Source organism: Habropoda laboriosa, unplaced genomic scaffold (genome assembly GCF_001263275.1).
Source record: "Habropoda laboriosa isolate 0110345459 unplaced genomic scaffold, ASM126327v1 scaffold65, whole genome shotgun sequence".
NCBI lineage: Eukaryota > Metazoa > Arthropoda > Insecta > Hymenoptera > Apidae > Habropoda > Habropoda laboriosa.
Window position 1 is genome coordinate 4049375 of NW_017100254.1, and position 10970 is coordinate 4060344.

The 10970-nt window shown below is 37.5% G+C and overlaps 2 protein-coding genes across 3 annotated transcripts in view; one reads left to right on the forward strand and one right to left on the reverse strand.

Moving 5' to 3' along the window:
• LOC108572488 (5-hydroxytryptamine receptor 2A) overlaps positions 1 to 2513 on the forward strand; it is a 62748-nt gene extending 60235 nt beyond the window's left edge. Inside the window, exons 5-6 of the mRNA XM_017934736.1 lie at positions 925 to 1442; positions 2020 to 2513. Coding sequence (XP_017790225.1) covers positions 925 to 1442; positions 2020 to 2513 — 1012 coding nt within the window. The remainder of the gene's footprint in view (positions 1 to 924; positions 1443 to 2019) is intronic.
• The window catches only part of LOC108572486 (26S proteasome non-ATPase regulatory subunit 1), an 88727-nt gene that overhangs the window by 25789 nt on the left and 51968 nt on the right, over positions 1 to 10970 (reverse strand). The window lies entirely within an intron of this gene.

Consider the following 10970-nt stretch of genomic DNA (forward strand, 5'->3'; position numbering starts at 1 on the left):
AATAGTAACATGCATAGTCGGTAAAACAATTATAATTCAAGGGGTTAATTGTGAATTTTGGGTTCAATCGAGCTTCTTTTTTCTAAATGGTTAAGAATTTAAAAAAATTGCAAGATCGAACAAACTGATCATATTTACGACAAAAATGTTCAGATTTCGATCAAGTATAAGCTTTTTTTTATCCATCTATCGCCAAGTTATTTAATAATGGTTCTGTAATATGAAATATTGTACAATACCATCGACGAAGATTCTTCACCGAGCCGACACGGCTTTTCATTTCACCGACAAGTTAATTATTGGAGGAATTCTTCGGATAACTTCTCTACTGTTTTTCAAATTTCACGGGAGCTTCTCGGCTACGTATACCGAACCGACGGACAAGAATAACGTTCTATAATAGAGCTAACATTTTTCTTCCAGAGAGTAATAAACAGAAGACACGTCGAACGACAACGAAGAAATGGAATTTCAGGTCTTCCGAAGCCGAGAAAGTGGGGATTTTTGCAAAAAGCAAATTGATACGTGCAATATAGAAATAAAAGGAAGAGAAAAGTATTAATACACAAATAACTTGGAAATGCATTCGATATATAATCGTAAAAAGTGTCTTGAAAATATTTTTGAAATTGAAACACGAATAAGATATTGTTATTGTACTGTGTGCAAACTTTCCAAAGCTGAATTCCTAACATAGTCGAAAAATTGACTAATAAAGGAGTAAGTCTTATTTTATTCAAAATTTAATAAATGTAAATAATTTTTTTAAATTGAAATTTAATAGACCAATAAACACATCTTAACAAATATTACAATATCTTTCTCCCAATTAATCCCATTATCAACTTACAAAATATATCCAATACCGTTGCCTCTAAACTCTCTTTTTCACAAAATAATAACCACGATCTTTCAAAATTGCAGGAGCGCCGAAAGCGGCGGCAGCAGTGCTTCCGGTTCCAGAACAAGCCTCTCGATGCAGGAGGACCTAAGCTCCCCGACACCGTGGAAGCATCGTCGGCGAGCCTCCACGTTCAACGAGACTCACTTAGATCGAGCCGACTCAGACTCGCCCAGGACACCTAGGAAACGATCTTTCAGTTTTCACGAGCATCCGGCGTTTGTTCATAGCCCCGAGTCCAGAAAGAGCTCGTCAAACGAGGAGAACGTGCCGAGGAAGTCGAACGACAAACAGGAAGGCGAAATCGCTCTACCACCACCTTGCACTTGTCCCTATTTCGGCGAATCCTCCAAGAAACCACCGCCCCAACCATCTAGCGAGATTGTAATCGTCTCCAGCGACACCATGAAGCCAATCTCGGGGAAGAATCTCGAGGCGGGATTCTTGGGGAGAAACAATAGTGTCAAGATGGAGGTGAACAGAAGCTACGAGTTGAATTCCGTTGTCACATGGAGAGGAGGAAGAAGGGGTTCGAGCTTAGGTAGGCTTTTCGAGTGTATCAAATGATCGGAGATTTCCAATTTCGATAGATTTAATCCCTCGCGTTTTTACTTAGAGTGATTGGGAACAGAAATTAACTATCGAGATTTGGGAATTTTTAGTTCGTGAATAAAATAGGCGAAAAATTGTTGCATAGTTGAGTGACTAAAATGATTAACCAGCAGTGGTTAATCTAAATATATAATAGAACAAACCTCGATTAATTAGAAATTTTAATTAATCCTCAAACGCTTTCAACGTCAACTAAATTACTATATATTCAAACTGAATTTTCAAGCATCACAACTAAATTTTTCTAGTCGTTATAGAATAATTTTTTCTGAAACAACTGAATAATTCAACCATACTTAACGAAATAAGACAGCTAATTTAAATAAGAAAAGGTAAAAAAAAAATTGCTCTAGAATAGAGAACCGAAGGAGAGACACAGAAAAGCTAGGAGAAACTACAAAAGAGAGATCGATACGCGCTGAAATAAAAAATGTCGAAAACCATCGCTCAACCAATTTGCAACGGAGCACTCCAAATCCTCACAATCCCTCTTCTTAATGTCACAGGAAGCACGCGAACCTCTCTGCTAGCGTCGAGAACGGTCCCGATAAGACGTGCGGCGACGATGAGGGCGCATAACGGTGCAGCTAGCATCAGCTCGAAACAGAACAGCAATTCGTCATTTCCCTGTCTGCACAGATACTCCGGACCGATTCGTAGCCGTCATTCACGAACCAGCAGCGTGGTATCTCGCGACAGTTCTCGTCACGGAAGAATCATCAGGCTCGAGCAAAAAGCCACCAAAGTTCTCGGCGTTGTTTTCTTCACGTTCGTCATACTCTGGGCGCCGTTCTTCGTTCTGAATTTGATACCAGCCGTATGTCCCGACTGCGAAAGACAGATCGACCGGAAGATCTTCGATCTGGCCACTTGGTTGGGCTACGCTAGCTCCATGGTGAACCCAATTTTCTACACGATCTTCAACAAGGTTTTCCGGCAGGCCTTCAAGAAGGTGCTGCTCTGCAGATACAGGAATCGATCCTCGAGATCGTCCAGGTAGGCCTTCGGCCCCGGGAGACCGGGGATTACTGTCACCAGGGTTTGAAATCGCCCAAGGATCGATTCCGCTGCAACCGAACGAAAAATGGAGGAGGAGGAACGAACGGCGGTGTGTGCTAGCTAGGCAATTGCTGGTTTTTTCTAGGCCAACTCTGTGAACAGTGGTGAAACTTTGATGTTTGACGGAGATAGAGAGAGGAAAAAAAGAAAACAGGAGAAGTTTTTTTGTGACAGTGGAGAGAACAGTGATCAGAGAAGACTGGATGAGAGAGAGAGAGAGAGAGAGAGAAAATGGGACAAGTGAAACGAAAGGTTTTTTAGGGTAAAATCGATCTGTATCGGTGAGAAAGTGCCCGATAGATCGTGAATTGTAGCGATATACCGTGAAACGATCGTTTCGGTGGACTGATAATAAGTTAGTTTCGAAGAGAGGCGTTGTTGTTATCGAGAATTTCGAAAGAATTGTGTTCTTAAGTAAAATTACGATGAAACGTTCATCCTATAATAGGAGAAGCTTCTGCGATATCAGAAGATTTAAGCAATTTAGAGATGAACTAAATTGTAAAAATTGCAACAATCAAGACTATCAAGCGGCGAGCCTTTTATTTTCCAATAAGTAGTTCAACAAGCTCTCGTATTATCAATAAAAAGAGACTGTTTCGAGAAATTAAGAGGCAAGGCGAGGGGTTGAAACTGATAGCTTCTTAAGCTAGAATTTCGTCAACGATGCACGTCCTGATACCTAAACTCGAGAATTTGTAGCGAAATTTTCGAGGCTATTTGAAAGGAAAAAAAGACATCGTTGAGAGGTGACTTTTAGATCGTAAGAAGAAAACTGAATCTCGTGCAATTCCTGATAAAACGAACGAATGTAGATTGTTACAAACGGGGGCATTATATCTCGAGAATCCTTTTAGCCGACGAATGAACGTCTTGAAATATAGAGACAACCATAATTCGCCGTCGAACATTTTAACAAGCGAAGCACAATGGGAAATATCCAAAAAATCGACGGCCTTCGCTTGATTGATCATTCAAACCCGTAAATGTGAATTGCTGGCGTAATTAACGTTGCTTCGCGAATTATTACCGTCTGCTTTGTTTTTCCATAGCGAATTCGTGGCGTTTCGCGGGAAACGTACCCATTTCCCGCGTAAAAGATGAAGAGAGAAAAAAGAAGAAAAGATAGTTTTCACTTTTTACGATACATACATATCTATGCTTCGAGTGATTCCCGGAAAGAATTCTAGCTTTTCCTATTTGCCGCGTCGGTTTTTAGAAAATCGGCGTTGCTGGGTCGAGATGTATGAAAGAGACCTTTGGTTCTGCTTGAATTATATTGGTACCTTGTGCTCAAATTAGACACTGAAATAAATAAAACAAATGATAATAGTAATGAACAAAAGTGTGTGTGCTCGTTCGAATTTTACGAAGGCTACGATTTTTTTTTTTGAACGAAACTGTAGAATAGAGAAGGTAAGTAGATACTGAGTAACGCTGGTAAAGTTCAGGCTAGTCGATGAAGCATGAATCCTAATTAAATTGCTCTAATAATCGATGAAACCGCTGTTTCGTTTGCTCGTTTCATATTTTAATAATGAAAAATCGCCGAGGAATGTTTAACTTTGGACTCGATGTGAGCTTTAAAAATTCAATTTCCATTAAGCGAATTTCTATTTGTGGAGAAGTTATAATATATCGATAAATCGTTTCGGTGAGTTTAATGAAATTCTGGAATGCGAAAGTTGCGTGGACATATATCGGCGTGCTTCTAACGGGGACCAAAAATAGTAATTGTTTGGAACATTCTTATTTGAAAATTCGTCGAGGAAATGTCGCTTGCTGCTTAAGTTGGAGATGATAATTGAAAGGTTTCGAGGAGATTTTTGAGAAATTAACACTCTGGTTACGAAATTCTGGTTACGAATGGCCAATATAAATGATTAAGTTTTTCGACCAGAGTGACTGCTTTGAAGTTGCACTTTTCATAATTATATTGAAGAAGCGACGTACTTCTACCGAACCACTTTTTAAAATAACCACGACTATGTATTCTCATCTCGTTAAGTGTGTACAAATGAGAAATGAAAGCAGCAATAGCAGACGTGTTTTACTACACATCCACACAGGATTACGATTACGTTAAACACTGAAAAGCGCAACCAGTCAATTTTGCAAAAGACAGTGAAATTTCGGAAATAATTTTAACCAAAAATGATAAAAGAGTTTGCGATCGCTAGAAATTTCTAATAATCCTCGTGATTTTTTAAATTACACAACAGATAGAAATTTTGAGAAGATTCTTTAAATCACTATTCGATATAATTTCTTTGTACCTTAATTTCCTCTTGAGGACCTTTAATTCAATTTCTCGCAATCTCACATTGCATTCTTCTTTCAAAGAAACTGAACGACCGTTCACGAATATCACTGGATAATTAATGCTTATCAAACGGTACGAACTGCAATATACCAAGCTCTGAAAGCCTCAAGACTCTCATCTAGCTTTATAACACGATTGTTATCAAAGATTCGACCGAAACGAAATTCTCAAAATCCCGACTAATCGACTAAAAACAGTATCAGCCAACGGGCATTTGTAAAATTCAAAGAAAAAGGAACGGAGATGCCTTCTAACTGAAAAATAACCTTTCTCGGTGTCATAAATCGTGGCAACAATTTAAAGATTAACGAACAATTCTCTGTCTTTGATACGGAACACACATAAAAGCGTATCGATCCAGCTTTCCTCGGAAGTAGCAAGGGTACTGGAAGCCTGAGGGAGAGAATTGAGACGGCTGTCGCTGCAGGATCCCTGTATCTAACCATAAAGCGAATAACTTGTTCCCGATAACACAGTTGGAATATTATGTTTGGAGAAAAGGAATTTGTTGAAAGCGATACGAACAACATGGTCCACAAAGGTCCATCGATTCCTTTTCGAGGATTCAACCTTTCGTACATTTTCTCAGGGCTACTTTTTGTTTTTCATATTAGAGACGATAGAAATCGCTTTATGATCTAGACGAGACGAAAGATATAATGAAAGGCTTGTCGATACTTTAATTTATTATAAAACAATCATGGTCCAGTCTGATAAGAAGATGCAGAATTTGATGGATTTCTCGATCGATTGATCAACTACAAAAATATTTCCATTTATTTTCAATTTTTTTGTGTTCCTTTAAAATATAAGTTAATAATCCTAATTATTGAATATCCTAACATATAATGGGATAATGAATATTCTAAGTATCCTAATTGAATTTAATATTCAATTCTAATAATTCTAAAGAAAATCAAATGTTTAAAATGAACAAGAAAACAAGGTTTTGGAACGAATTGATTTTCCTACGTTTGACTAAAATTTTTTAATTTTCCATGCAAGGTAGATTAACTGCTTTATCATATCATACGTCTATCAGACTAATTAAGCGCGTTATAAAAAAATAATAATTCATTCAAATAATTAAATTAAAATAAAGAGAATTTTATTAGATCCATCTAATCAAGTTTCCAAATTGGATTTAGCCAAACGGCATATTTATCCTTCGTTTTTCTATTCTACTTTCCAAAACTAAAATTCGTCCTTTGCTTTCTTCTCACTTCTCAATAAATCTAGCCATAAACTTCTTACAAATTCCAGAATAATTACACTTACGAGATGCAACTAAGCAACACAAATTCCGTGAAACACTTAGCCAAAGCTAAGAAGAATTCACCGACAGCCTCGACGAACAAGAAAATCTGGAGTCGAATGTTCACCAAAGAAAGCAACCCGACCGATTCCTTCTCCTTGCTCCCCCTTACGAAGTGTTCCAGACAAAACACGAGTAGAATTAACTTAATCGAGGCAAGAAGTCAGGAAGTCGATATCAGAACCGTATATACACTTGTGCTCGAAGGCAGAAGGGAAAAGTGGGGCCGGGGTTGAGCAATATCGACGACGATCGAATACATCCAAGGAAAACACAAATGGACCCACCTCCTCGGGAATTTTTCTGCCGCAGGAAATTTCCGTTCGTTTCACCAGATTACTTCGCCGAGATCGCTGGATACGATGAAACCGCAAATGAAACAGCTGTCCGAGTTTTCGTCGATCAACCGATCCTTGACTTTGATCGAACCTTCCGCGGAACAATGTTCAGTTGCGATAATGTAACTGTAACGAAATTATTTGTTACGACTGGCTAATTAGCTTAGAGGACGATTAACCCCTTGGCCTACCCGCTATCTCCCGACTGCTCGGGCCGTAGTAAGCAAGAAGGTCGCGCGTCGAGCCATTGAGCTGTTTAACCGAAACGTGTGAACGCAACGAAGGATTACACGTATATAACTAAAGTAAGAGAATATCGAGAACACTTGAGTCTGACTCGTTTTGTTTTCGTTTGTCCCGAATGATGTACCACGAGCCAGGCTCGTCTTGTTTACGTTTGGTCCGAACGAAGTACCACGAGTCAGGCTCGTGCTTATTGTTTATGGCCCAAATTCCTTGCCACGAGTCTCACTCGTGGGTGTAGGCCAAGGGGTTAACTGGTGATTATCGATCTGAAGAGATCAGATCAAGCATTAGTTACTTCTACTTGGCTACTTAAAGAACGCACTTAGGGTTAACCAGAACCACTATACCAAGGAGATCGGATAATTTCTAGTGCAACGTGGCCATTCACGATACAATTTTGAATAGTTCATTTTTTCAGCGACTGGTTAGGTTAGCGATGCTGAGTAATTAACTATTCTGTAAATTAAGTATTTCAACACAACATTCAAACCGGTTCAAACCTCGTTCAAATTGTTGAAATAATCATACTAACTCCCATATATAAGCAAATTTATAAATATTGTAGGAACCGACGACGGAAAAATATTGAGGGGCCCAACGGGAATCGAACCCGGGACCTTCGGCTTACCAAGCCGAGGCTTTGCGCACTACGCCAACCACTCCCTCTCTATTGTCCCTTGGAGGTTTCCTATTTGGGTATGGAGGCCCCGATACTACAATACTTCCCGAATATAATTCATTTTGTACCAACAAACGCTGCATCAACCCTTTCGTTGCTTCTGGCGCCTAAAGACACTTCGAGAATCTACTCTACCGTTACCGCGTATTTTTACTTTAATTTAATCCTTCGAGCATTTCCATTAAAAAAATTTCAAAAACAATTTTACAAATTTCAAAGGAAAATTTGCCACAGCGAAAGGGTCAATAGAGTCCATCAACGTGCGTATGTGAGTTTGAAACAAATATCAAGTGGATGGTACCAAAGAGAGAGAAAGAGAGGAATAAAATGAAAATTCGAATAGGAGAAATAGCGGTTAGATAACTTTAATTTGGAGCGCGTGGCAAGAGAGCAGCGAGGACCTTTGAGAGATTCCTGCGAAGATTGCAAGCCCAGTCGAATCCAGAAATCCTTTTCACTAATCCTCAACTCGATTGCAATCGCGAATAGGATAGCTATTCTCTTCTATCGCGTGGTGTCGTTGCGTTTTAGCGATACTTATCACTGTGTAAACGACGAACCTGAACCTGTTAACGATATGCCGGTCTACGGCTGAAGTTTCACCGTGTTTCGGTGCTTTTATTAGATAGAGGAAAAAGTTGGCGCGGTTTTTCGGTCGGTGATTAACTCGAACCGAATTTCTTGCGATAGTCCGCGAATTTAATGAATTAAAACGGACCAAAAGTTTCTGGAAATGTTACACTCTGTTTCTTTATGATACAATTAATTCTTTTTAATATTAATAGCAACTTTGTACATGCTCAAAGAAATTACAGAAAGCATTGATACAATTTTTTTTAATTGTTTCGTTAATTCGAATTTTCTTAAAGTTCAAAATTAAAATTCATACTATGGTGAGAAAGAATTATTGTATTTTATTGTATAGAAATTTTCTGAGGTATCTACTGAACTAAAAAAAGTGGATCGATGAATTTAATTGAATTATTTCGTGTAATAAATTTAATTTCCAATACGTGCACCTTCGGTTATTTATCAATCCTTTTACTCGTATAGGATAGGTATTGTGCTTTTGTGAAGGTAGAATTAAACATCAGGTGAACAAATTGAAGGCTTAACTGTACCGTGAACAAAATAAATTTCTCGGAGTAATGAAAATGAATTACCCATAGAAATGGAAATTATAAAAGGAACACGGTAAACAATCTAGCAGCGATAATATCAGTCGAGACAGCGAGATGTATAAACATTTAATTGCAAATCGTACGTGTATAGAGGGAATTTAAGGGTAAAAATTAATCACCCGCGAGGATAACACGCGAGCGGAATAATTAACGCGCCCGTGGTGTAAACAAATAAAACGAACGCAACGAATCTTTGCGTTAAAATTGATTTTTCAATCTGACGCACGGTTCAACTTTTCGCTTACGTTTATTTAAACAAATAAAGAATAAAAAGCGTAACAAAGTAACGGATAAATAGTAGAATAAAAATTGAAAGGACAAACGGAAGAAATTAAAAAATAACGTAATTAAAGTGACATTAAGGTCAAATGGGGAGAATTATCAGAAGAAGGTTGGAAAAAGAAAGGACCACAGATTAGAGGAGAAGAAACGAAGGAAAATGGTAATGAAGGAAATGATCGAAGAAAGAAGAAATGAGGTGGAAAAAAAAAGGAAGACGAGGAAGAAAAATGATTGAAAGGGAAAAATGGAAAGAGAGAAGAGTTGACGAAGAAAAAGGAAAAGTGTGGGAAAGAAAAATTACAGAAAATCACAGGGAGAAAGTATTTGAATAAAGGGTAAAAGGCGGTTTTATTTCAATGGAGAAAAAGGGATAGTAAGAAGTGAAACAAAAGGGAAGAGGGGATAATAGCACACTACCAGCAGGTCGATACGGAAACGTTTACGTAAAAGAGGAACGACCAATCGTTTTCACTTACACACGCCAAAAAAAAAGTCTCGATCATAGTAATTTTTGTATCGATAAACGACAAAATTGTCAGTCGAAGTTAAGATAGTAACGTCGATCGTTTCGTTTGAATTAGATTGTACATCTAGCTGCTCAAAATCAAGGAAATAGAAGAATATAAATGTTAATAAATAAATAGTTTTAACTATAATAAATTACGAATAATTTTAAGTTTCCGAAGTATACGAATATTTGTATTGTTAAGTTTGATTCTAAATGTATAAAAATTAAGAATAATCTCGCTTCTAATTGATGCACAAAAAGAATTTTATGAAAAGGGTATTTTTTGAACGATTATTTTGTTAGGTTTGTTCGTAGGATTCAAGAATCTTAGGTAAATTGACATTCAATTATTCTTACAATAATTCAGACTATTTGCAATATTTAAGAATATTGAAACAATGTTATACGAAGTTAGTGTAGCATATTTTACAGAGTTAAATATTCTTCACAGACATTCACTTTTAAAGGTTTCAAGAGACGTATATTTCAATGGTTTCACCTTTAACGTCACCGACAGAATGGATTCATTTCCAGGTAAATTCCAGAATTTATACATTCTTTCCCTTCTATTATTAACATCTACTTATTATGGTGATTTCAATATCCGAAAAATTTCGAAATTTCAAAAACACAGAATCTTTAAAGAGAGTCCCTCGGTTAAATTTTAAGTTATACATCCAGAAGATAAAGAAAGAATCGTAAGAATTGCAAAATGCATGACTATCTTTCCTACAGAATACAACATATTCAAATATTACACAAAATTTTGTCAAAAAACAATTTTTTCAGGATAAATGGCTCAAGAGTTTCAAGGTTACTGCTGAATTTTTATGTTTCGAGAATGATAGATATTAAAGATGTTAAAAAAACGAAACAATTCTAAATGCCTACAGTTTTTTTCAAAAACTATCGAGAAATATATAGAAAGAGACCGTTTTACATGTGAAGTGACACAAGCATGTCACAATTCCTCTCGCATGAAATCTCCACTGAAGGAAGAGAACAGTTGTCCAGAGAATAGATGTCACAGTCGTTGATCGTGACGCTATTCAATTTGTCGTGTCTGTACGAGTATGTAACCCAGGCACACACGTGTGTGTGTGGATTTGCGTGCACCTGATCATGTTTCCCCGGTATCAAAACCACGCATCGGGTAAATAAATTCTTCATAACACCTGGACTGGTGCACGCAATTACCATACTCTGTCACGCTTTACAGACCGGACACGGTCTATTACGGTCCGTTCTTTTCACTGGAAATGATTCGTTTCGTAGAAATCGACGTTAATTTGGACACAATTTTAGTATCCATTGTACCCGACTTCCTATTATCAAACTAGCCTCTTCCCTTTTCTGAAAACCAGACGCAATACCTCATGCTTCCGTTATCACTTTCATCCTCTACTTATTATTTAACAACACTAGATTTACGGGACGCGTGATTTTGACGCATTTGAATTTCACAAGGAAAATATTGCAGAACTGTTTACATTTCTTTGCTATCAGTTATGTTTATTATGAATTTG